General features: G+C 47.9%; 1 protein-coding gene across 2 annotated transcripts in view; it reads left to right on the top strand.

Moving 5' to 3' along the window:
• col5a1 (procollagen, type V, alpha 1) overlaps positions 1 to 27,801 on the top strand; it is a 551,133-nt gene that overhangs the window by 43,939 nt on the left and 479,393 nt on the right. For both annotated transcript variants that reach the window (XM_072566092.1, XM_072566091.1), the window contains exon 2: positions 21,208 to 21,375. In XM_072566092.1, coding sequence (XP_072422193.1) covers positions 21,208 to 21,375 — 168 coding nt within the window. The remainder of the gene's footprint in view (positions 1 to 21,207; positions 21,376 to 27,801) is intronic.

The raw sequence follows: 27,801 nt of genomic DNA, 5'->3' as shown, positions 1-27,801 counted from the left end.
ATAGAGACTCTACAGGAGTTTACACTGACTCACACACACATAGAGACTGTACAGGAGCTGACACTGACTCACACACACATAGGGACTGTACAGGAGTTTACACTGACTCACACACACATAGAGACTGTACAGGAGTTTACACTGACTCACACACACATAGGGACTGTACAGGAGCTGACACTGACTCACACACACATAGGGACTGTACAGGAGCTGACACTGACTCACACACACATAGGGACTGTACAGGAGCTGACACTGACTCACACACACATAGGGACTGCACAGGAGCTGACACTGACTCACACACACATAGAGACTGTACAGGAGCTGACACTGACTCACACACACATAGGGACTGTACAGGAGCTGACACTGACTCACACACACATAGGGACTGTACAGGAGCTGACACTGACTCACACACACATAGGGACTGTACAGGAGTTTACACTGACGCACACACACATAGAGACTGTACAGGAGTTTACACTGACTCACACACACATAGGGACTGTACAGGAGCTGACACTGACTCACACACACATAGGGACTGTACAGGAGTTTACACTGACTCACACACACATAGGGACTGTACAGGAGCTGACACTGACTCACACACACATAGAGACTGTACAGGAGTTTACACTGACTCACACACACATAGGGACTGTACAGGAGTTTACACTGACTCACACACACATAGGGACTGTACAGGAGCTGACACTGACTCACACACACATAGAGACTGTACAGGAGCTGACACTGACTCACACACACATAGAGACTGTACAGGAGCTGACACTGACTCACACACACATAGGGACTGCACAGGAGCTGACCCTGACTCACACACACATAGAGACTGTACAGGAGCTGACACTGACTCACACACACATAGGGACTGTACAGGAGCTGACACTGACTCACACACACATAGGGACTGTACAGGAGCTGACACTGACTCACACACACATAGGGACTGTACAGGAGTTTACACTGACTCACACACACATAGGGACTGTACAGGAGTTTACACTGACTCACACACACATAGGGACTGTACAGGAGCTGACACTGACTCACACACACATAGGGACTGTACAGGAGTTTACACTGACTCACACACACATAGGGACTGTACAGGAGCTGACACTGACTCACACACACATAGAGACTGTACAGGAGTTTACACTGACTCACACACACATAGGGACTGTACAGGAATTTACACTGACTCACACACACATAGGGACTGTACAGGAGCTGACACTGACTCACACACACATAGAGACTGTACAGGAGTTTACACTGACTCACACACACATAGAGACTGTACAGGAGTTTACACTGACTCACACACACATAGGGACTGTACAGGAGCTGACACTGACTCACACACACATAGGGACTGTACAGGAGCTGACACTGACTCACACATACATAGGGACTGTACAGGAGCTGACACTGACTCACACACACATAGGGACTGTACAGGAGTTGACACTGACTCACACACACATAGGGACTGTACAGGAGCCGACACACTGACTCACACACACATAGGGACTGTACAGGAGCCGACACTGACTCACACACACATAGGGACTGTACACGAGATGACACTGACTCACACACACATAGAGACTGTACAGGAGCTGACACTGACTCACACACACATAGGGACTGTACAGGAGCTGACACTGACTCACACACACATAGAGACTGTACAGGAGCTGACACTGACTCACACACACATAGGGACTGCACAGGAGCCGACACACTGACTCACACACACATAGAGACTGTACAGGAGCTGACACTGACTCACACACACATAGGGACTGTACAGGAGCTGACACTGACTCACACACACATAGGGACTGCACAGGAGCCGACACACTGACTCACACACAGATAGGGACTGTACAGGAGCTGACACTGACTCACACACACATAGGGACTGTACAGGAGCTGACACTGACTCACACACACATAGGGACTGCACAGGAGTTTACACTGACTCACACACACATAGGGACTGTACAGGAGTTTACACTGACTCACACACACATAGAGACTGTACAGAAGCTGACACTGACTCACACACACATAGGGACTGTACAGGAGCTGACACTGAATCGTACACACATAGGGACTGTACAGGAGCTGACACTGACTCACACACACATAGGGACTGCACAGGAGTTTACACTGACTCACACACACATAGGGACTGTACAGCAGTTTACACTGACTCACACACACATAGAGACTGTACAGAAGCTGACACTGACTCACACACACATAGGGACTGTACAGGAGCTGACACTGAATCATACACACATAGGGACTGTACAGGTGTTTACACTGACTCACACACACATAGAGACTGTACAGAAGCTGACACTGACTCACACACACATAGGGACTGTACAGGAGCTGACACTGACTCACACACACATAGGGACTGTACAGGTGTTGACACTGACTCACACACACATAGGGACTGTACAGGAGCTGACACACTGACTCACACACACATAGGGACTGTACAGGAGCCGACACACTGACTCACACACACATAGAGACTGTACAGGAGCTGACACTGACTCACACACACATAGGGACTGCACAGGAGCCGACACACTGACTCACACACACATAGAGACTGTACAGGAGCTGACACTGACTCACACATACATAGGGACTGTACAGGAGCTGACACTGACTCACACACACATAGGGACTGCACAGGAGCCGACACACTGACTCACACACACATAGAGACTGTACAGGAGCTGACACTGACTCACACACACATAGGGACTGCACAGGAGCCGACACACTGAATCACACACACATAGAGACTGTACAGGAGCTGACACTGACTCACACACACATAGGGACTGTACAGGAGCCGACACTGACTCACACATACATAGGGACTGTACAGGAGCCGACACTGACTCACACACACATAGAGACTGTACAGGAGATTACACTGACTCACACACACATAGAGACTGTACAGGAGTTGACACTGACTCACACACACATAGGGACTGCACAGGAGCTGACACACTGACTCACACACACATAGGGACTGCACAGGAGCTGACACTGACTCACACACACATAGGGACTGCACAGGAGCCGACACACTGACTCACACACACATAGAGACTGTACAGGAGCTGACACTGACTCAGACACACATAGGGACTGTACAGGAGCCGACACTGACTCACACATACATAGGGACTGTACAGGACCCGACACTGACTCACACGCACATAGAGACTGTACAGGAGTTTACACTGACTCACACACACATGGAGACTGTACAGGAGTTTACACTGACTCACACACACATAGAGACTGTACAGGAGTTGACACTGACTCACACACACATAGGGACTGTACAGGAGCTGACACTGACTCACACACACATAGAGACTGTACAGGAGCTGACACTGACTCACACACACATAGGGACTGTACAGGAGTTTACACTGACTCACACACACATAGGGACTGTACAGGAGCTGACACTGACTCACACACACATAGGGACTGTACAGGAGCTGACACTGACTCACACACACATAGGGACTGTACAGGAGTTTACACTGACTCACACACACATAGGGACTGTACAGGAGCTGACACTGACTCACACACACATAGGGACTGTACAGGAGCTGACACTGACTCACACACACATAGGGACTGTACAGGAGTTGACACTGACTCACACACACATAGGGACTGTACAGGCGTTGACACTGACTCACACACACATACAGACTGTACAGGAGTTGACACTGACTCACACACACATAGAGACTGTACAGGAGCTGACACTGACTCACACACACATAGAGACTGTACAGGAGCTGACACTGACTCACACACACATAGAGACTGTACAGGAGCCGACACTGCCTCACACAGACATAGGGACTGTACAGGAGCTGACACTGACTCACACACACATAGGGACTGTACAGGAGCCGACACTGACTCACACATACATAGGGACTGTACAGGAGCCGACACTGACTCACACGCACATAGAGACTGTACAGGAGTTTACACTGACTCACACACACATGGAGACTGTACAGGAGTTTACACTGACTCACACACACATAGAGACTGTACAGGAGTTGACACTGACTCACACACACATAGGGACTGTACAGGAGCTGACACTGACTCACACACACATAGAGACTGTACAGGAGCTGACACTGACTCACACACACATAGGGACTGTACAGGAGTTTACACTGACTCACACACACATAGGGACTGTACAGGAGCTGACACTGACTCACACACACATAGGGACTGTACAGGAGCTGACACTGACTCACACACACATAGGGACTGTACAGGAGTTTACACTGACTCACACACACATAGGGACTGTACAGGAGCTGACACTGACTCACACACACATAGGGACTGTACAGGAGCTGACACTGACTCACACACACATAGGGACTGTACAGGAGTTGACACTGACTCACACACACATAGGGACTGTACAGGCGTTGACACTGACTCACACACACATAGGGACTGTACAGGAGCCGACACTGACTCACACACACATAGAGACTGTACAGGAGCTGACACTGACTCACACACACATAGGGACTGTACAGGAGCTGACACTGACTCACACACACATAGGGACTGTACAGGAGCTGACACTGACTCACACACACATAGGGACTGTACAGGAGTTGACACTGACTCACGCACACATAGGTACTGTACAGGCGTTGACACTGACTCACACACACATAGGGACTGTACAGGAGTTGACACTGACTCACACACACATAGAGACTGTACAGGAGCTGACACTGACTCACACACACATAGAGACTGTACAGGAGCTGACACTGACTCACACACACATAGAGACTGTACAGGAGCTGACACTGACTCACACATACATAGGGACTGTACAGGAGCTGACACTGTCTCACACACACATAGGGACTGTACAGGAGTTTACACTGACTCACACACACATAGGGACTGTACCGAAGCTGACACTGACTCACACACACATAGGGACTGTACAGGAGCTGACACTGACTCACACACACATAGGGACTGTACAGGAGCCGACACTGACTCACACACACATAGGGACTGTACAGGAGCTGACACTCACACACACAGATTCCTAGCTTGTCCAACATTTCCCTACAGCTCAGATTGTTGAGTTATGGCAACATTCTTGTAAATTTCTTCTGCACACTTTCCAGTTTAATAACATCCTTCCTATAGCAAGGTGACCAAAACTGAACACAATACTCCAAGTACAGCCTCACCAACTTCCTGTACAACTGCAACATAACTTCCCAACGTCTGTACTCACTGCCCTGACCGATGAAGACCAGTGTACCAAAAGCCCCCTTCACAGCTCTGTCTACCTGGGACTCCATTTTCAGAGAAATATGCACCTGAACTCCAAGATCCATCTGTTCCACTACACTCCTTAAGGCCCAATCATCCACCATGAACCCCCTGTCTTCATTTGACTTTCCAAAGCGCAAGACCTTACACTTATCTGTATTAAACTCCATTTGCCATCTCTTGGCCCACTTCCTCAGCTGATCAAGGTCCTGCTGCAATGTCTGATAACCTTCCTCATGGTCCACGATGCCCTCTATTTTAGTGTCATCTGCAAACTTACTCCTCATGCTTTTGGTAAGGGCGTGGAATGCCCTACCTGCCAATGTAGTCAACTCAGCCCCATTAGGGAGATTTAAACAATCCTTGGATAAGCACATGGATGATGATGGGATAGTGTAGGGGGACGAGCTGAGAATAGTTCACAGGTCAGCGCAACATCGAGGGCCGAAGGGCCTGCTCTGTGCTGTATTGTTCTATGTTCTATGTTCTATGTTCTATGCCTTGTACATTCTCATCCAAATCATTGATATAGATAACAAATAGTAATGGGCTCAACACTGACCCCGAGGCACTCCACTAGTCACAGTCTCCTGTCCAACAAGCTTCCTTCCACTATTTCCCTCTGCTTCCTACCATCAAACCAACTGTGTATCCAATTTGCCAGTTCCTCATTGATTCAGTGCAGTGTAACCTTCCAGAGCAGAAAATGTGTTGCTGGAAAAGCGCAGCAGGTCAGGCAGCATCCAAGGAGCAGGGGAATCGACGTTTCGGGCATGAACCCTTCTTCAAGAATGAGGAGAGTGTGCCAAGCAGGCTAAGATAAAAGGTAGGGAGGAGGGACTTGGGGGAGGGGCGTTGAAAATGCGATAGGTGGAAGGAGGTTAAGGTGAGGGTGATAGGCCGGAGTGGGGGTGGGGGCGGAGAGGTCAGGAAGAAGATTGCAGGTTAGGAAGGTGGCGCTGAGTTCGAGGGATTTGACTGAGACAAGGTGGGGGGAGGGGAAATGAGGAAACTGGAGAAATCTGAGTTCATCCCTTGTGGTTGGAGGGTTCCTAGGCGGAAGATGAGGCGCTCTTCCTCCAACGTCGTGTTGCTATGGTCTGGCGATGGAGGAGTCCAAGGACCTGCATGTCGTTGGTGGAGTGGGAGGGAGAGTTGAAGTGTTGGGCCACGGGGTGGTTGGGTTGGTTGGTCCGGGTGTCCCAGAGGTGTTCTCTCAAACGTTCCACAAGTAGGCAGCCTGTCTCTCCAATATAGAGGAGGCCACATCAGGTGTAGCGGATGCAGTAAATGATGTGTGTGGAGGTGCAGGTGAATTTGTGGCAGATATGGAAGGATCCCTTGGGGCCTTGGAGGGAAGTGAGGGGGGAGGTGTGGGCGCAAGTTTTGCATTTCTTGCAGTTGCAGGGGAAGGTGCTGGGAGTGGAGGTTGGGTTGGTGGGGGGTGTGGACCTGACGAGGGAGTCGCGGAGGGAGTGGTCTTTCCGGAACACTGATAGGGGAGGGGAAGGAAATATGTCCCTGGTGGTGTGGTCTGTTTGGAGGTGGCGGAAATGACGACGGATGATACGCTGTATATGGAGGTTGGTGGGGTGGTAGGTGAGGACCAGTGGGGTTCTGTCCTGGTGGCGGTTGGAGGGGCGGGGCTCAAGGGCAGAGGAGCGGGAAGTGGAGGAGATGCGGTGAAGGGCATCGTCGACCACGTCTGGGGGGAAATTGCGGTCTTTGAAAAAGGAGGCCATTTGGGTTGTACGGTTTTGGAACTGGTCCTCCTGGGAGCAGATGTGGCGGAGACAAAGGAATTGGGAATATGGGATGGCGTTTTTACAGGGGGCAGGGTGGGAGGAGGTGTAGTCTAGGAAGCTGTGGGAGTCGGTCGGTTTATAGTAAATGTCCGTGTCGATTCGGTCGCCCGAGATAGAAATGGAAAGGTTCTAGGAAGGGAGGGAGGAGTCTAAGATGGTCCAGGTAAATTTGAGGTCGGGGTGGAAGATGTTGGTAAAGTGGATGAACTGTTCAGAGCAGCCTACCATGTGGAACTTTATCGAAGGCCTTACTGAAATTCTTACAGACTACATCTACCGTCCTGCCCTCACCAACCTTCCTGGTCACTTCATCAAAGAATTCTAACAAATTGGTGAAGCATGATCTCCTACGCACATGTGGACTGTACAGGAGCCGACACTGACACACACACACACACACACACACAGGGACTGTACAGGAGCCAACACTGACTCACACACACACTCACACAGACACTCACGGACTGTACAAGATTAGATTCCCGACAGTGTGGAAACAGACCTTTCGGTCAACAAGTCCACACTGACCCTCTGAAGAGTAACCCACCCAGACCCATTCCCCTACCCTATATTTACCCCTGACTAAGGCACCTAATAACACTATGGGCAATTTACCATGGCCAATTCACCTGACCTGCACACCTTTGGATTGTGGAAGGAAACTGGAGAATCTGAAGGAAATCCACGCAGACACAGGGAGAATGTGCATACAGACAGTCACCTGAGGCAGGAATCGAACCGGGTCCCTGACAGACACAGGGACTGTGCAGAATTTGACACTGACTCGCGCGCGAATGCGTGCGCACACACACACACAAACTGTACAGGAGCTGACCCTGACTCTCACACACAGGGACAATACAGGAGCTGACATTAACACACTCTCTCTCTCTCAAACACACACACACAGGGACCGTACAGGAGCTGACCCTGACTCTCACACACAGACAGGGACTGTACAGGAGCTCTCACACACGCACACACGGACTGTAGAGGAGCTGACACTGAGACATGCATAGGCCCAGGGATAGGGCCATAAGCCTGGATTTGTTGGGCTAATGGTAAAGAACCAGTCAGTACACCATCAGGCTGCACTAACCTGATTGTAGATGTGCGACTGGGGCAGGCTGACTGAGGGGGCAAATACATGACAGATGCAGTGTAATGTGGATAAATGTGAGAGTATCCACTTTGGGAGCAAAAATAAGACAGCAGTTTATTATTTGAATTTTAAGGGGAAGCAATGACCTAGTGGTATTATGGCTAGATTGTTAATCCAGAGACCCTGGTAAGGTTCTGGGGACCTGGGCTCGATTCCCGCCATGGCAGATGGTGTAATTTGAATTCAATAAACTGGAAGTAAGAGTCTAATGATGAGCATGAATCCATTGTTGATTGTTGGAAAAACCCCATTTGTTTCACTGATGTCCTTTAGGGAAGGAAGCTGTAATCCTTACCTGGCCTGGCCTACACGTGACTCCAGACCCACAGAAACTGCCCTCTGGGCCATTAGGGATGGGCAATAAATGCTAACCCAGCCAGTGATGCCCTTATCCTGTGAATGAATAAAAAAGAGAATGGCTGTAAATTGAGAAAGGGCAATGTTCAGTGGGACCTGGGTGTCCTCATGTGCCAATTGCTGAAAGTAAGTGAACAGGCAGTGAACAAGGAGAATGGTATGTTGGCCTTCTCAGTGAGAGGATTTGAGTAAAGGAGCAGGGGTATCTTGCTGCAGCTATACAGGGCTTTGGTGAGATCACACCTGGCATGTTATTTGCAGTTTTGGTCTCCTTATCTGAAGGAGGATATTCTTGTCAGGGAGGAAGTGAACTGAAGGTTTTCCAAATTGATTCTTGGGATGGCAGCATTGACGTATGACAAGAGTTTGGACTGTATTCACTGGAGTTCGGAAAAATGAGAGACAATCTCGCAGAAACCTGTAAACTTCTCTAACAGGGGTAGGCAGGGTAAATGTGGGCAAAAGTGAGGACTGAAGATGCTGGAAGTCAGAATCTAGATTAGAGTGGTGCTGGAAAAGTACAGCAGGTCAGGCAGCATCCGAGGAGCAGGAAAATCAACGTTTCGGAGAAAAGCCCTTCATCAGGACTAGATGTTTGCACTGGTGTGGGAGTCCAGAACCAAGGATCACAGTCTAAGGGTATGATGCAAACCATTTCGGACTGAGATGTGGAGGAAGGTCCTAATCCAGAGAGCGGTGTGTCTGTGGAATTTGCTACCACAGAAAGTTTGTCTTGCTGTCACCATCTTCTGGTTTACTACATGTGTTTGTTCAGTGGTGGAAGTGAATTCTTTGAGAAGAATAATGGAGTCCCACAGCATGGAGACAGGCCCTTCAGCCCAAACTGGTCCATGCCAACCAAAATATCCATTCACGCGAACCCCATTTCCTTGCACTTGGCCCATATCCTTCTAATCCTTCCCTATCCATGTATTTAGAGTCATTGAGATGTACAGCACGGAAACAGATGCTTCAGTCCAACTCGTCCATGCTGACCAGATATCCTAAATTAATCTAGTCCCATTTGCCAACACTTGTCCCATATCCCTCTAACCTCTTCCTATTCACATACCCATCCAAATGCCTTTTAACTGTTGTAATTGTACCAGCGTCCACCACTTCCTCTGACAGCTCATTCCATACAAGTGCCACCCTCTGTGTGAAAAAGTTGTCCCTTACATCCCTTTTATATCTTTCCCCTCTCCCCCTAAACTATGCCATCTAGTTCTGGACTCCCCCGACCCCAGGGAAAAGACTTTGTCTGTTTATCCTATCCATGCCCCTTAATTATGTAAACCTCTATAAGGTCACCCCTCAGCCTCCGACGCTCCAGGGAAAACAGCCCTAGCCTGTTCAGCCTCTCCCTGTAACCCAAGCCCTCCAACCCTGGCCACATCTTTGTAAATCTTTTCTGAACCCTTTCAAGTTTCTCAACATCCTTCCTTTGGAGGGAGACCAGAATTGCACACAATATTCCAAAAGTGACATAACCAGTGACCTCCCAACTCCTATACTCAATGGTCTGACCAATAAAGGAAAGCATACTATCACTGTCCTATCTACCTGAGACTCCACTTTCAAGGAACAATGAACCTCCACTCCCTTTGTTGTCCCAATGCCTTTTAAATGTTGTTAATGTACCCACCTCAACCACATCCGCTGGCAACTCATTCCATGTGCGTACCACCCTCTGTGTAAAAGAGTTGCCCCCTCAGGTTCCCTTTTATTCTTTCTCCTTTAACTTTAAACTAATGTCCTCTAGTCCTCGATTCCCCAACCCTGGGAAAAAGACTGAGTTCATTTACCTTATCCAGGCCTCTCATGATCTTATGCATTTCTATGATATCCTCTCAGTCTCCTACACTCGAAAGAAAAGAGTCCTAGCTTGTCCAACACCTCCCTACAGCTCAGATTGTTGAGTTATGGCAACATTCTTGTAAATTTCTTCTGCATTCTTTCCAGTTTAATAACATCCTTCCTATAGTAAGGTGACCAAAACTGAACACAATACTCCAAGTGCAGCCTCACCAACGTCCTGTACAACTGCAACATAACTTCCCAACTTCTATATTCAATGCCCTGACTGATGAAGGCCAGTGTGCCAAACTCCTTCTTCATTGTCCTGTCTACCAGTGACTTCACTTTCAGAGAAATGGGAATCTGAACTCCATGATCCCTTTGTTCCACCACACTCCTTAAGGCCATACTATCCACCATGAAACCCTGATCTTCATTTGACTTTCCAAAACGCAAGACCTCACATTTATCTATATTAAAAATAAATTTGCCATTTCTCGGCCCACTTTCCCAGCTGATCAAGGTCCTGCTGCAAATTACATAGAACATAGAACAATACAACACAGAACAGGCTCTTCAGCTCTCGATGTTGTGCCGACCTGTGAACTATTCTCAGCTCATCCCCCTACACTATCCCATCATCATCCATGTGCTTATCCAAGGATTGTTTAAATGCCCCTAATGTGGCTGAGTTGACTACATTGGAAGGTAGGGCATTCCACACCCTTACCACTCTCTGAGTAAAGAACCTGCCTCTGAATCTGTCTTAAATCTATCACCCCTCAATTTGTAGTTATGCCCCCTCGTACACACTGACGTCATCATCCTCGGAAAAAGACTTTCACTGTCTACCCTATCTAATCCTCTGATCATCTTGTATGTCTCTATCAATTCCCCTCTTAGCCTCCTCCTCTCCAATGAGAACAAACTCAAGTTTCTCAGCCTTTCCTCATAAGACCTTCCCTCCAGACCAGGCAACATCCTGGTAAATCATCTGCACCTTTTCCAATGCTTCCACATCCTTTCCGAAATATGGTAACCAGAACTGTAAACAATATTTCAAGTGAGGCCGCACCAGCGTTTTGTACAGTTGCAGCATGATATTGTGGCTCCGGAACTCAATCCCTCTACCAATGAAACCTAACACACCGTATGCCTTCTTAACAACACTATCAACCTGGATGGCAACTTTCAGGGATCTATGTACATGGACTCCAAGATCCCTCTGCACATCCACACAACCAAGAATCTTTCCATTGACCCAGTACTCTGCCTTCCTGTTATTCTTCCCAAAGTGCATCACCTCACATTTTGCTGCATTGAACTCCATTTGCCGCCTCTCAACCCAATTCTGCAGTTTATCCAAGTCCCCCTGCAACTGTAACATTCTTCCAAACTGTCCACTACTCCACCGACTTTAGTGTCATCTGCAAATTTACTAACCCACCCACCTATGCCGTGTCTAAGTCATTTATAAAAATGACAAACAGCAGTGGTCCCAAAACAGATCCTTGTGGCACACCATTAGTAATCGGACTTTAGGCTGAATATTTTCCATCAACCACCACTCGCTGCCTTCTTACAGAGAGCCAGTTTCTAATCCAAACAGCTCAATCCCATGCCTCTGCATTTTCTCAAACAGCCTACCATGTGGAACCTAATCAAAGGCTTTACTTGAAGTCCATGTATACCACGTCAACTGCCCTACCCCCATCTACATGCCTGGTCACCTTCTCAAAATACTCAATAAAGTTTGTGAGACATGACCTGCGCTTGATGAAACCATGTTGACTATCTGAAATCAAATTGTTGCTTGCTAGATAATTATAAATCTTACCTTTCCTACAACATAAGTAAGGCTCACTGGTCCATAATTACCTGGGTCATCTCTATTGCCCTTCTTGAACAAGGGTACAACATTTGCAATCCTCCAGTCCTCTGGTACTAAACCTGTAGACAATGACGACTCAAATATCAAAGCCAAAGGCTCTGCTATCTCCTCCCTAGCTTCCCAGAGAATCCTCGGATAAATCCCATCAGGCCCGGGGACTTGTCTACTTTCACTCCTTCTAGAATTGATAACACCTGTTCGTAACTAACCTCAATCCTTTCTAGGTGAAAACTGATGAGAAATGTTTGTTTAGCACCTCTCCGATCTCCACAGGGTCCACACTCAACTTCCCTCTTCTGTCTTTGACTGGCCGTATTCCTACCCTAGTCATCCTTTTATTCCTCACATACCTGTAGAAAGCTTTAGGGTTCTCCTTTATTCTATTTGCTAAAGCCTGCTCGTGTCCTCTCTTTGCTCTTCTTAACTCTCTCTTTAAATCCTTCCGAGCTGATCTGTAACTCTCCATCACCTCATCTGAACCATCTTGCCTCATCAACACATAAGCCTCCTCCTCCTGCTTAACAAGAGATGCAATTTCTGTAGTAAACCACAGTTCCCTTACCTTATCACTCCCTCCCTGCCTGACAGGGACATTCCTATCAAGGACACGCAATATCTGTTCCTTAAACCAGCTCCACATTTCCATTGTCTGCACCCCCTGTATTTTGCTACCCCATTCTATGCATCCTAATTCTTGCCTAATCACATTATAATTGCCCTTGCCCCATCGATAACTCTTGATCTGTGGCATGTACCTATCCCTTTCCATCATTAAACTAAATGTAATTGAATTATGGTCACTCTCTCCAAAGTGCTCACCTTCAACTAAATCAAACACCTGGCCTGGTTCATTACCAAGCACCAGATCCAGTGTGGCCTCCCCTCTTGTTGGCCCTTCAACATACTGTGTCAGGAAACTGTCCTCTACACATTGGACAAATGGAGGGTTTCTGACAACTTTCCTCACTGCCCAAGATGGCCCCTATTTTACTACTCCATTCTCATCCAAATCAATGATATAGATAACAAATAGCAATGGGCTCAACACCGACCCTTGAGGCACTCCACTAGTCACAGTCTCCTGTCCAACAAGCTTCCTTCCACTAATTTCCCTCTGCTTCCTACCATCAAACCAACTGAATATCCAATTTGCCGGTTCCTCATGGATTCCGTGCAGTGTAACCTTCCAGAGCAGCCTACCATGTGGAACTTTATCGAAGGCCTTACTGAAATCCATACAGACTACATCTACTGCCCTGCCCTCGCCAACCTTCCTGGTCACTTCATCAAAGAGTTCTAACAAATTGCTGAAGCATGATCTCCCACACACTTCCCATAGACTTCTTTGTGCAGTCTCTCTGTGAAATGCTCACATTCAACAGTGAGAGTTATTTTGCTTCATCCTTTCACATTCTGCCCAGGCTGCTTAAGATATCCTTCACCTTCTGTCTAGAAAACACTCAGGAACTCAGGATTCCTGAAGAAGGGCTGATGCCCGAAACGTCGATTCTCCTGCTCCTTGGATGCTGCCTGACCTGCTGCGCTTTTCCAGCAACACATTTTTCAACTAACTTGCATGCACCAATGAGCAACAGAGTTTTGTTTTGCCTTCTCACTCCTTATAGAAGCCATAGAACTTTCCTCACAAAGCAAAACACAAATTTCCTGAGGTCTGCTGGCTAATCTGCTTTGCATGAGCAAGGTCCAGTTTTCTTTTGGCCACTTCATCTGCTCAGTTATATTTTAAAAAGAAAGGAGAAATGTTTCCATTTCACCACATTTTGGGAAGGCCGTGCACAAATTTAAACAGCTTGGACTAGACACTGATCTTTCTCCATTTGAATGTTCCCACAGTCAGAGGCCCCTTGTTTTAATTCCAACCTTTTAATCTGCTATTCCTTTTATCACTCCTTTCCATTTGCTTAAAATGTTCTTTCCCTTTCTTTCCCATCTCTCTGGAGTCCTTCTCCTTTATGTTTACATTTTTCAGGTCTATTCCTTTTAGTATTTCAAGCTGCTTTATCTCCAATTGAATTTCCACTTATTTTGCTATTCTTTCAATTTCAAACATGGTGTTATTACCTTCATTGCATCTGGCATCCTAGCCCCTACCTTTAACTCTAACTTTACCTCTAGCTCCTCTGACAAGTCAATTTAGCTTAATCTTGGTTGTTTTCTGAAAATTGTTCAGCGATAAATTTACAATAATGCACAAGAAACCCCATTATCCTTCTCTAATCACTAATACCCAATTTCCAATAAACTAATGACCTTGTTGGTAACCTGCAACAGGACACCCCATTTTATATAATGACTGAGCCTTGAGGGGAGCTGTATTTCCCTAGTTCCATGGGTATAACACCAAATCAAAATACCTTTTCCCATTTACCAAGATGATGAATTAATTAGCTTATCTAAATCAGTTTTTTAATGAAATGATCTACAATTAGGTTTTCATTGCATTTATTAGATTATTATCAAAATAAAACTTATGCAAATGAAGATTCAATATTTGGTTAACATACACAGTCAGTAATATAACCGTGTAAATGCTTATCCCTCTAATTATTCCTGAAACATGTACAGACATATGTACAGAGTCTCTCTCTATTCAAGCAAAAGAGAAAATAAATTAATTTTTCTGCAGAGATTGAGTTTCTAAAATAAAACATTTTATCAAATGAATCTTGAAGGCAAAAGAATAGATCTTATAACATTCCAGAGTTTATTACTGTGATGGCCATATAGTGAATCACACACAGTTATCTCTGAAGTCTTGACAGACACAGCTTGTTCAGGAATTAGTGTATTGAAAAGTTCCTGTAATTATTCTTTCAGAAGAACAAATCATAGAATCCCTCCAGTGTGGAAACAGGCCATTCAGTCCAACAAGTCCACATTGACCCTCCCAAGGATAACCCACCTAGACCCTTTCCCTACACTATTATTCCACATTTACCCCTGGTTAATGCACCTAACCTACACATCCCTGGACACTATGGGCAACTTAGCATGGCCAATTCACCTAACATGTACATCTTTGAATTGTGGGAGACACGGGAAGAATGTGTAAACTCCACATTAACAGTTGCTCAAGGGTCCCTGGCGCTGTGAGGCAGCAGTACTAACCATTGAGCCACCGTGTCACCTGATTTCACCCTGAACTCAAAAAGAATGCTCTTTTCAGAAAGAGGAGAGATCAGCTGGGTACCTATTCCTTGCAGGATTCTTGTTCCCAGCTAATTATAGATACTAGGAACGGTCTTATCCAGTCAGTGTTGAAATGGCTTCAGCAGTGTTGGCAACAAAAGCTGTTCGCAACAATCACGCAATTTCTAGGAAGCCATGTTACCGAATTCTTCCGTGTCCACAGTGACCTTTCTCTAACTTGTTAAATAAATCACCACAATCTGAAATAAATTCCTTTCTCCACAATCCTTCAAATATTGAACATGAAGCATCTGGTAACACTAAGACATACACATGGACTGTTCAGGAGCGGAGACACAGACACTCCTAGACTGTACCATGTCAGACAGCAGTAAATTATTGCTATTTATATATGTAGCAAGTTGTGGGTTATTTGTCCTGACTCCAGGTCCTGATCCTAAAGCCTGATTTGCTCTGTGAATTGCTTAAATTCCTTGATCTTACATTGGCTGAATACAGCTCTGAAGAGAAACACAGATGTGAGGGAAATCTCGGGCTGGGTCAGGTATAACACTTGTTATCGAGTCATAGAGTCATAGAGATTTACAGCATGGGAAGAGACCCTTTGGTCCAACCTGTCCACGCCGACCAGATACCCCAACTCAATCCAGTCCCACCTGCCAGCACCCGGCCCATATCCCTCCAAACCCTTCCTATTCATATACCCATCCAAATGCCTCTTAAATGTTGCAGTTGTACCAGCCTCCACCACTTCCTCTGGCAGCTCATTCCATACACGTACCACCCTCTGCGTGAAAAAGTTGAATCAAGAGACTTATCTCCGAAAACATATAATCAAGAAAGAATCCACTATATTCACTACTGCAGCCTTTCTCTTGGACCATAGAGTAGTACAGCACAGAAATAGACCCTTCGATCCAACTTGTCTATGCCAAGCAGACATGCCAATGTGACCCTAGTCCCATCTGCCAGCACTTGGCCCATCACCCTCTGAACCCTTCCTGTTCATATACCCATCAGTAGTAATTGTACCCACTTCTACAACTTCCTCTGGCACCTTGTTCCATATATGCACCAGCCTCTGCATGAAAAAGATACCCCTCAGGTCCTTTTAAAATCTTTCCTCTCACCTTAAGCCCATGCTATCTAGTTTCAGACTCCCCCGTCAGAGAATGCCGTGAAAAATCTAATTTAAATACTTAGACCTGATCCCTCCTGAGTCTCTGATTTCCACCATGCCCTTCTCACCTCATCAAATCAATGAACAGGTGAATGGAATGGTAACCTGTACCTTGGTGCTGGAATATAACAGTCTGAATATTATCCTTGAGTGATATGCAGTTCTAATTCAACCACATCTGATGTACTTCAATCCAGTCCACTGGACCTCTGGAATAATAATCAGTGAGACAAAGACAGGGAAAGACTCACATTTATATTGTATCATTTATCACCTCTAAGCATGTTCCAGCCAGTGAAATCGCTGTTGTAATGTGCCTTGGACGGACTCTAGGTGGGTCACCAAAATGATTCCAGCGAGAAAAGGGTTAACCTAACCCCAGCATCTTCATCAGCATAAATAACACCCTTTCCCAGCTATAGTCACTTCTGACAAAGGCTCACTGGATTTGAAATGTTAACTGTGTTTCTGTCTCCACAGAGAGTGCCAGATTTAGGAGTCATAGAGTCATACAGCATGGAAACAGACCCTTCAGTCCAAGAGTCCATACCAAACGTAATCCTAAACTAGCTTAGTCCCACCTGCCCAGCCCTGGTCCTGGTCCATCTCCCTCCAAATCTTTCCTATTCATGTACTTACCTAAGTGTCTTTTAAACATCGTAACTGTCTGCATCCTCCACTTCCTCTGGAAGTTCATTCCACACACAAACCACCCTCTGTGTTTTTTAAATCTCTCTGCTCTCACCTTAAAAATGTGTCCCCTAGTCTTGAAATCCCCACCCTAGGGAAAAGTTACCTTTCATGAACCCTATCTATGCCCCTCATGATGTTATAAACCTCCAGAAGGTTACCGCTTAACCTCCTACGCCCCAGTGAAAAAAAAAGGCCCAGCCTATCCAGCCTTTTTTTATAACTCAACTTTGTCTGAGTTTGTTCCAGATTTCCAACATCTGCAGTTCTTTGTTTTATTTAAATGATGAAGTCAGATCACCAGGATCAGTCTCCTCCTATCCTGAGTCTCAAAGAATGACAGTGGCCAAGTTGAGGGGATTAAAATGATAAAAGAGTTTCATTTCAATGTCTCCTGTTTGTATGATGATGGACTGCAGTGAATGTGGACTTGCTGAAGGCTCTGCAGGAGTCCTCCTTGGAGAAGGGGAGATTTAATCACACTGTTCTACATTGGGATAGGGTTTGATTGCGTGAATGAGGAGAAACAGTTCGCAGGGGTGAGGGGGGTCAGTGACCAGACAGACACAAATTGAATGGAATCTGTAAAAGAGTCAGTGGAGGACAGTGTTTTTGGTGCAGTGGGTTGTTGTGGTCTGAACCACACTGCCTAAAAGGGCAAACCTTCCAAAGGGAATTGGTGAAATACACAAAGAGGAAGCAGAATAGAGCAACAGGGAATGGAAGAAAGAAGCGGCACAATTGTATTTATACTGAAGCGTAAGATTCAAGAGCTAAAGCTGTTCAAACCAGCAGTCATATCCCTGGAATACTGTGAAACATTGTGAGCTCTTTGTTTAAGGAATGAGACACTGGCATTGGAGACAGTCCAGAGAAGGTTTGGAGAAACTGTCTTATGAGGGGAGATTGTGAGGGTTGGGTCATACTCATCTTTATTTAGTCATTCACAGAATGTGGGCCTTGCGGACTAGGCCAGCATTTAGTATCCATTCCTAATTGCCCAGAAGGCAGTTTAGAGTAAATCACACTGCTCTGCGTCTAGAGCAGTCAGACCAGTCAAGGGGGGCAGTTTCCTTCCCTAAACGACATTAGTGAAACAGATAGTTTTTCTGACAAATGACAATGGATTCATTATCATAATTTAATCTCTTAATTCCAGATATTTATTGAATTAAAATTCCACCATCTGCCATGGTGGTATTCAAACCTGGGTGCCCAGAATACAGTGGTGCTGGAAAAGCACAGCAGTTCAGGCAGCATCCGAGGAGCAGGAAAATCGACGTGTTGGGCAAAAGCCCTTCATCAGGAATACAGGCAGAGAGCCTGAAGGGTGGAGAGATAAATGAGAGGAGGGTGGGGGTGGGGAGAAAGTAGCATAGAGTACAATAGGTGAGTGGGGGAGGGGATGGGGATGGAGGTGATAGGTCAGGGAGGAGGGTGGGGGAAGGTAGCAAGGAGTACACTGGGTGAATAGGGTTGGGGATGAAGGTGGTAGGTCAGAGAGGGGGGTGGAGTGGAAAAGAAGGTAGGCAAGTAGGACAAGTCATGGGGACAGTGCTGAGCTGGAAGTTTGGAACTGGGGTGAGGTGGGGGAAGGGGAAATGAGGAAACTGTTGAAGTCCACATTGATGCCCTGGGGTTGAAGTGTTCCGAGGTGGAAGATGAGGCGTTCTTCCTCCAGGCATCTGGTGGTGAGGGAGCGGCGGTGAAGGAGGCCCAGGACCTCCATGTCCTCGGCAGAGTGGGAGGGGGAGTTGAAATGTTGGGCCACGGGGCGGTGTGGTTGATTGGTGCGGGTGTCCCTGAGATGTTCCCTAAAAGCGCTCTGCTAGGAGGCGCCCAGTCTCCCCAATGTAGAGGAGACCGCATCGGGAGCAATGGATACAATAAATGATATTGGTGGATGTGCAGGTAAAACTTTGATGGATGTGGAAGGCTCCTTTGGTGTCTTGGATGGAGGTGAGGGAGGAGGTGTGGGCGCAGGTTTTGCAATTCCTGCGGTTGCAGGGGAAGGTGCCAGGATGGGAGGGTGGGTTGTGGGGAGTGTGGACCTGACCAGGTAGTCACGGAGGGAACGGTCTTTGCGGAAGGCGGAAAGGGGTGGGGAGGGAAATATATCCCTGGTGGTGGGGTCTTTTTGGAAGTGGCGGAAATGTCAGTGGATGATTTGGTTTATGCGAAGGTTTGTAGGGTGGAAGGTGAGCACCAGGGACGTTCTGTCCTTATTACGGTGGGAGGGGTGGGGTCTGAGGCCGGAGGTGCGGGAGGTGGACGAGTTGTGTTGGAGGGCATCTTTAACCACGTGGGAAGGGAAATTGTGGTCTCTAAAGAAGGAGGCCATTTGGTGTGTTCTATGGTGGAACTGGTCCTCCTGGGAGCACATACGGTGGAGGCGGAGAAATTGGGAACACAGGATGGCATTTTTGCAGGACTTGTCTTACCTCCCTATCATCCTTTCCACCTATCCACTCCACCCTCCTCCCTGACCTATCAGCTCCATCCCCACCGCCACTCACCTTTTGTACTCTATGCTACTCTCTCCCCACCCCCAGCCTCCTCTCACTTATCTCTCCATCCTGCAGGCTCTCTGCCTGTATTCCTGATGAAAAGCTCTTGCCGGAAATGTCGATTTTCCTCCTCCTCGGATGCTGCCTGAATTGCTGTGCTTTTCCAGCACCACTCTGATCTAGAATCTGGTTTCCAGCATCTGCAGTCAATGTTTTTACCTTCTTGCCCAGAAAATTCCCTGGGTCCAGCGATAATACCACTAGGCCATTGCCTCCCCAAATAAAGTTTTAAAGAATGAGAGGTGACTTTATTGAAACATTCAGATTCTTGGGGAGCTTGACAGGAGAGATGTGGACAGGTTGTTTTCCCCGGTGGGGGAGTCCAGGACATGAGCGTATATTCTCAGAGTGAGGACTTGTACATTGAAGACAGAAATGAGGAGGAATGTCTTCTCTCAGAGGGGAGTGAAGGTGTGGAATTCTTTACCACAGAAGGCTGGTAGGGACTGGTTGTTAAGTATTTTCAAGGTTGAGATAGACAGATTTTTAATCAGAAAGGGGACCAGGGTTATGGGAAAAGGCAGGAAAGTGGAGTTGAGTATGATCAGATCAGCCATGATCTTGTTGAATGGAGAAACAAACTTGATTGGCCAAATGGCCAACTTCTGCTCTTCCATAAAAGAGACACAGAAACTAGGAGCAGGCGGAGGCCATTCAGCCCTTCAAGCCTGCTCCACCATTCAATATGAACATGACTGGTCATCCAGTTCCATACTTTGTTCCCACATTCTCCCCATACTCTTTGATATCTTCAGCCCTAAGAACAGATCTAACGTCTTCTTGAAAATACTGGGCCTCAACACATGTGGCAGAGGGGAGGTGACAACTTAGTGTCTTATGGTCTAACTTTTCAAAGAGCCACTACACCCTTCGCGTGCTATATGGCCGCCTGTTTCACTTTGTGCTTCTGACTTCCATCGCCTCAGCTGTCCAGGGAATGGTTTATTGTGCAGCACCGTCCCCTTTAAACTGACAGCCAATGGGTAAATGTGCAGAAAAATTGTGTCATTAATGTTTAAAAATAAATTGGCTGTTGGGAGAGTTGAGGGTGGTGGTTATATGGGTGATGAGGTAGGTGGGATGATTTCTTGGAAGGTTCAGGCAGTTGTCAGCTGAATAATAATCACCATCTTTTCATTCAACAGTGGAGCCAGTGGATGTCCTGAAAATTCTAGAACTTCACAATTTACCTGAAGGAATAGAGAGAACGATAGGTTTTTGTGCCAACAGGAAGACAACAAGGACTGCAGATGTTGCCTATACCGTAACCAAATCAGCCCAGCTCAGTGCTCCAACCAAACAGTTATACCCAGGTAAGACCAATCCTCTTTATGTCTCTTTGTAGTGTGCAATGAAAAAGGGTTAGTTTGTGATCTCCATCGTAAAGGATCTGGGGAAGAGTGATCATGGCATGGGAGAACATATGGTTAACTTCAAAGCTAGGCCTTCTAAACAAAGCCAATTACAAGGGTGTGGGAGAGCACTTGTTTGCCACAGATTGCAAAACTAGATTAAAGGGTGAGATGATAGATAGTAACAGCAAAAATTCTTAAAAATCATAATTCCCAACAAATATATATATCCCATTGGGAAGTAAAAATAACTCCACTGGATGAGTGTTACAGCAATGGCCAACTGGACAGATTAGATTTAAAGAACCAGTTTTGATGGCAATACTTGCATCAAGGATTTTTAAAAATCTGCAACAGAGGAATGAGGGATTGATAAAAGAGAGGAAGTGGCAGGAATTCTAAAGAAAAAATCAGATTAGAAGACATTTAAGTAGCATTTAAAATAAAGTAGAGAATAGGAAAAGCAAACAAGCCACCCATGAGACTGAGTAACAGCGATGATAATATAATAAGGAAACAGCAGACTTCAGATAAATATTTTATGTCTGGGTTCACACAGGAAAAGGCAGAACATTCTGGATATAGTGTGGAAGCAAGGGTATAGCGGGAGTGAAGAACTTCAATATTTAGTATGAGGAAACTAGAAGTACTGGAGAAATTAATGGAGCTAAAAATCACCACATCCCTTGGAGCTGATGGACTACTTGCAGGGACAGTTAGAGTCATAGAGTCATAGAGATATACAGCATGGAAACAGACCCTTCGGTCCAACTTGTCCATGCCGACCAGATATCCCAACCCAATCTAGTTCCATTTGCCAAAATTTGGCCCATATCCCTCTAAACACCTCCTATTCATTTACCCATCCAGATGCCTTTTAAATATTGTAATTGTACCAGCCTCCACCACTTCCTCTGGCATATCATTCCACCCTCTGCGTGAAAAAGTTGCCCCTGAGCTCCCTTTTATATCTTTACCCTCTCACTCTAAAGCTTTCTTCACTTACAAAGTCAGGTACAAAATAAATGCAGGCGAAGGTGAACATTTCACGAAAATTCCTGCTCTTAAAGAAAAGTAGGAAAGAGAAATCAAGGAATTAAAGGCCCCATAACCTGATGTCAGTAATAGACAAGATGCTGAAGTGTAGGAATATTGCAAGGGGTGGTTCTATTAAAAGAAGCAAGCCTCAGTGTAATTATAAGGTCTGAGTGCAAACATATTGAGAACACTGTGTGCAATTATGGTCACAGTACTGAAGGAAGGATACAGCTGTCTGAGAGAAGGTGAAATGGAGTTTCAATAATTTGATTCTTGCAAGGAGGAAAAATCAAGGGAAATGCTCTCAGGACTATAGAAAAAAGATCAAAAGCATAAAATTCTCAGCAAGGTCAACGTCGACAGAAACATTGACGTCTTCACCTCCTGATGCTGCCTGGCTGGCTGTGTTTTTCCAGACTCCTGTTTTGTCTACTCGAAGTTGATTCCCACAGCTGATGAACCGAGAGTAGGATGCACAGGCTGAGAATAGGGCAATGAGGAGAACAGTTGATGGAATTGTGACACCCCCAACCCACACCATCACTGACCCACTCCCAACACTGACACACTCCCATCACTGACACACTCCCATCACTGACACAGGCCCAACACTGACACACTCCCATCACTGACACAGGCCCAACCCTGACACACTCCCAACACTGATACACTCCCAACACTGACACACTCCCATCAATGACACACTCCCATCACTGACACAGGCCCAACACTGACACACTCCCATCATTGACACACTCCCAACACTGACACAGGCCCAACACTGACACACTCCCATCACTGACACAGGCCCAACCCTGACCCAGACCGAACACTGACACAGACCCAACACTGACCCGGACCCAACACTGACCCGGGCCCAACACTGACACACTCCCAACACTGACACAGACCCAACACTGACACACTCCCATCACTGACACAGGCCCAACACTGACACACTCCCATCATTGACACACTCCCATCACTGACACAGGCCCAACACTGACACACTCCCATCACTGACACACTCCCATCACTGACACACTCCCATCACTGACACAGGTCCAACACTGACACAGGTCCAACACTGACACACTCCCATCACTGACACACTCCCATCACTGAAACAGGCCCAACGCTGACACACTCCCATCACTGACACACTCCCAACACTGACACACTCCCATCACTGACACACTCCCATCACTGAAACAGGCCCAACACTGACACACTCCCATCACTGACACACTCCCATCACTGAAACAGGCCCAACACTGACACACTCCCAACACTGACACACTCCCATCACTGACACAGGCCCAACACTGACACACTCCCATCACTGACACACTCCCATCACTGACACAGGCCCAACACTGACACAGGCCCAACACTGACACACTCCCATCACTGACACAGGCCCAACCCTGACCCAGACCGAACACTGACACAGACCCAACACTGACCCGGGCCCAACACTGACCCGGGCCCAACACTGACACACTCCCATCACTGACACAGGCCCAACATTGACACACTCCCAACACTGACACAGGCCCAACACTGACACACTCCCAACACTGACACACTCCCATCACTGACACACTCCCATCACTGACACAGGCCCAACACTGACACACTCCCATCACTGACACACTCCCATCACTGACACACTCCCATCACTGACACAGGCCCAACACTGACACAGGCCCAACACTGACACACTCCCATCACTGACACACTCCCATCACTGACACAGGCCCAACACTGATACACCCCCATCACTGACACTCCCCCATCACTGACACACTCCCATCACTGACCCACTCCCAACACTGACACACTCCCCCATCACTGACACACCCCCATCACTGACACTCCCCCATCACTGACACACTCCCAACACTGACACACTCTCCCAACACTGACACACTCCCCCATCACTGACCCACTACCATCACTGACACACTACCATCACTGACACACTCCCATCACTGACACACTCCCATCACTGACACAGGCCCAACACTGATACACCCCCATCACTGACACTCCCCCATCACTGACACACTCCCATCACTGACCCACTCCCAACACTGACACACTCCCCCATCACTGACACACTCCCATCACTGACCCACTACCATCACTGACACACTCCCATCACTGACACACTCCCATCACTGACACAGGCCCAACACTGACACACTCCCATCACTGACACACTCCCATCACTGACACAGGCCCAACACTGACACACTCCCATCACTGACACAGGCCCAACACTGACCCACTCCCAACACTGACACACTCCCCCATCACTGACACACTCCCATCACTGACACAGGCCCAACTCTGACACACTCCCAACACTGACACACTCCCATCACTGACACAGGCCCAACACTGACACACTCCCATCACTGACATACTCCCATCACTGACACAGGCCCAACACTGACACACTCCCAACACTGACACACTCCCATCACTGACACAGGCCCAACACTGACACACTCCCAACACTGACACACTCCCAACACTGACACAGGCCCAACCCTGACCCAGGCCGAACACTGACACAGACCCAACACTGACCCGGGCCCAACACTGACCCGGGCCCAACACTGACACACTCCCATCACTGACACACTCCCATCACTGACACACTCCCATCACTGACCCAGGCCCAACACTGACACACTCCCATCACTGACACACTCCCATCACTGACACAGGCCCAACACTGACACAGGCCCAACACTGACACAGGCCCATCACTGACACACTCCCATCACTGAAACAGGCCCAACGCTGACACACTCCCATCACTGACACACTCCCATCACTGACACACTCCCATCACTGACACACTCCCAACACTGACACACTCCCATCACTGACACAGGCCCAACACTGACACAGGCCCAACACTGACACACTCCCATCACTGACACAGGCCCAACACTGACACACTCCCATCACTGACACACTCCCATCACTGACACAGGCCCAACACTGACACACTCCCATCATTGACACACTCCCATCACTGACACAGGCCCAACACTGACACACTCCCATCACTGACACACTCCCATCACTGACACAGGCCCAAAACTGACACACTCCCATCACTGACACAGGCCCAACACTGACACACTCCCATCACTGACACACTCCCATCACTGACAGAGGCCCAGCACTGACACACTCCCATCACTGACACAGGCCCAACACTGACACACTCCCATCACTGACACACACCCATCACTGACACAGGCCCAACACTGACACACTCCCATCACTGACACAATCCCATCACTGACACAGGCCCAACACTGAAACACCCCCATCACTGACACTCCCCCATCACTGACACACTCCCATCACTGACCCACTCCCAACACTGACACACTCCCCCATCACTGACACACTCCCATCACTGACACACTCCCATCACTGACACAGGCCCAACACTGACACAGACCCAACACTGACACACCCATCACTGACACACTCCCATCACTGACACACTCCCATCACTGACACAGGCCCAACACTGACACAGGCCCAACACTGACACACTCCCATCACTGACACACTCCCATCACTGACACAGGCCCAACACTGATACACCCCCATCACTGACACTCCCCCATCACTGACACACTCCCATCACTGACCCACTCCCAACACTGACACACTCCCCCATCACTGACACACCCCCATCACTGACACTCCCCCATCACTGACACACTCCCATCACTGACCCACTACCATCACTGACACACTCCCATCATGACACACTCCCATCACTGACACAGGCCCAACACTGATACACCCCCATCACTGACACTCCCCCATCACTGACACACTCCCATCACTGACCCACTCCCAACACTGACACACTCCCCCATCACTGACACACTCCCATCACTGACCCACTACCATCACTGACACACTCCCATCACTGACACACTCCCATCACTGACACAGGCCCAACACTGACACACCCGCATCACTGACACACTCCCATCACTGACACAGGCCCAACACTGACACACTCCCATCACTGACACAGGCCCAACACTGACCCACTCCCATCACTGAAACAGGCCCAACATTGACACACTCCCAACACTGACACAGGCCCAACACTGACACACTCCCATCACTGACACACTCCCAACACTGACACACTCCCAACACTGACACACTCCCATCACTGACACAGGCCCAACACTGACACACTCCCATCACTGACACACTCCCATCACTGACACACTCCCATCACTGACACAGGCCCAACACTGACACACTCCCATCACTGACACACTCCCATCACTGACACAGGCCCAACACTGATACACCCCCATCACTGACACTCCCCCATCACTGACACACTCCCATCACTGACCCACTCCCAACACTGACACACTCCCCCATCACTGACACACCCCCATCACTGACACTCCCCCATCACTGACACTCCCCCATCAGTGACCCACTCCCATCACTGACACACTCCCCCATCACTGACACACTCCCATCACTGACCCACTACCATCACTGACACACTCCCATCACTGACACACTCCCATCACTGACACACTCCCATCACTGACACAGGCCCAACACTGATACACCCCCATCACTGACACTCCCCCATCACTGACACACTCCCATCACTGACCCACTCCCAACACTGACACACTCCCCCATCACTGACACACTCCCATCACTGACCCACTACCATCACTGACACACTCCCATCACTGACACACTCCCATCACTGACACAGGCCCAACACTGACACACTCCCATCACTGACACACTCCCATCACTGACACAGGCCCAACACTGACACACTCCCATCACTGACACACTCCCATCACTGACACACTCCCATCACTGACACAGGCCCAACACTGACACAGACCCAATACTGACACAGGCCCAACACTGACACACTCCCATCACTGACACACTCCCATCACTGACACAGGCCCAACACTGACACAGACCCAACACTGACACACTCCCATCACTGAAACACTCCCATTACTGACACAGGCCCAACACTGACACACTCCCATCACTGAAACACTCCCAACACTGACCCACTCCCAACACTGACACAGGCCCATCACTGACACAGGCCCATCACTGACACAGGCCCAACACTGACACACTCCCATCACTGACACAGGCCCATCACTGACACAGGCCCAACACTGACACAGGCCCAACACTGACACAGGCCCAACACTGACACAGGCCCATCACTGACACAGGCCCAACACTAACACAGGCCCAATACTGACACACCCCCATCACTGACACAGG

The sequence above is a fragment of the Chiloscyllium punctatum genome, chromosome 49 (assembly GCF_047496795.1).
Source record: "Chiloscyllium punctatum isolate Juve2018m chromosome 49, sChiPun1.3, whole genome shotgun sequence".
Taxonomy (NCBI): Eukaryota; Metazoa; Chordata; class Chondrichthyes; order Orectolobiformes; family Hemiscylliidae; genus Chiloscyllium; species Chiloscyllium punctatum.
Note: the sequence above shows the minus strand (reverse complement) of the source record. Positions and strands in the feature narration are given on the sequence as shown.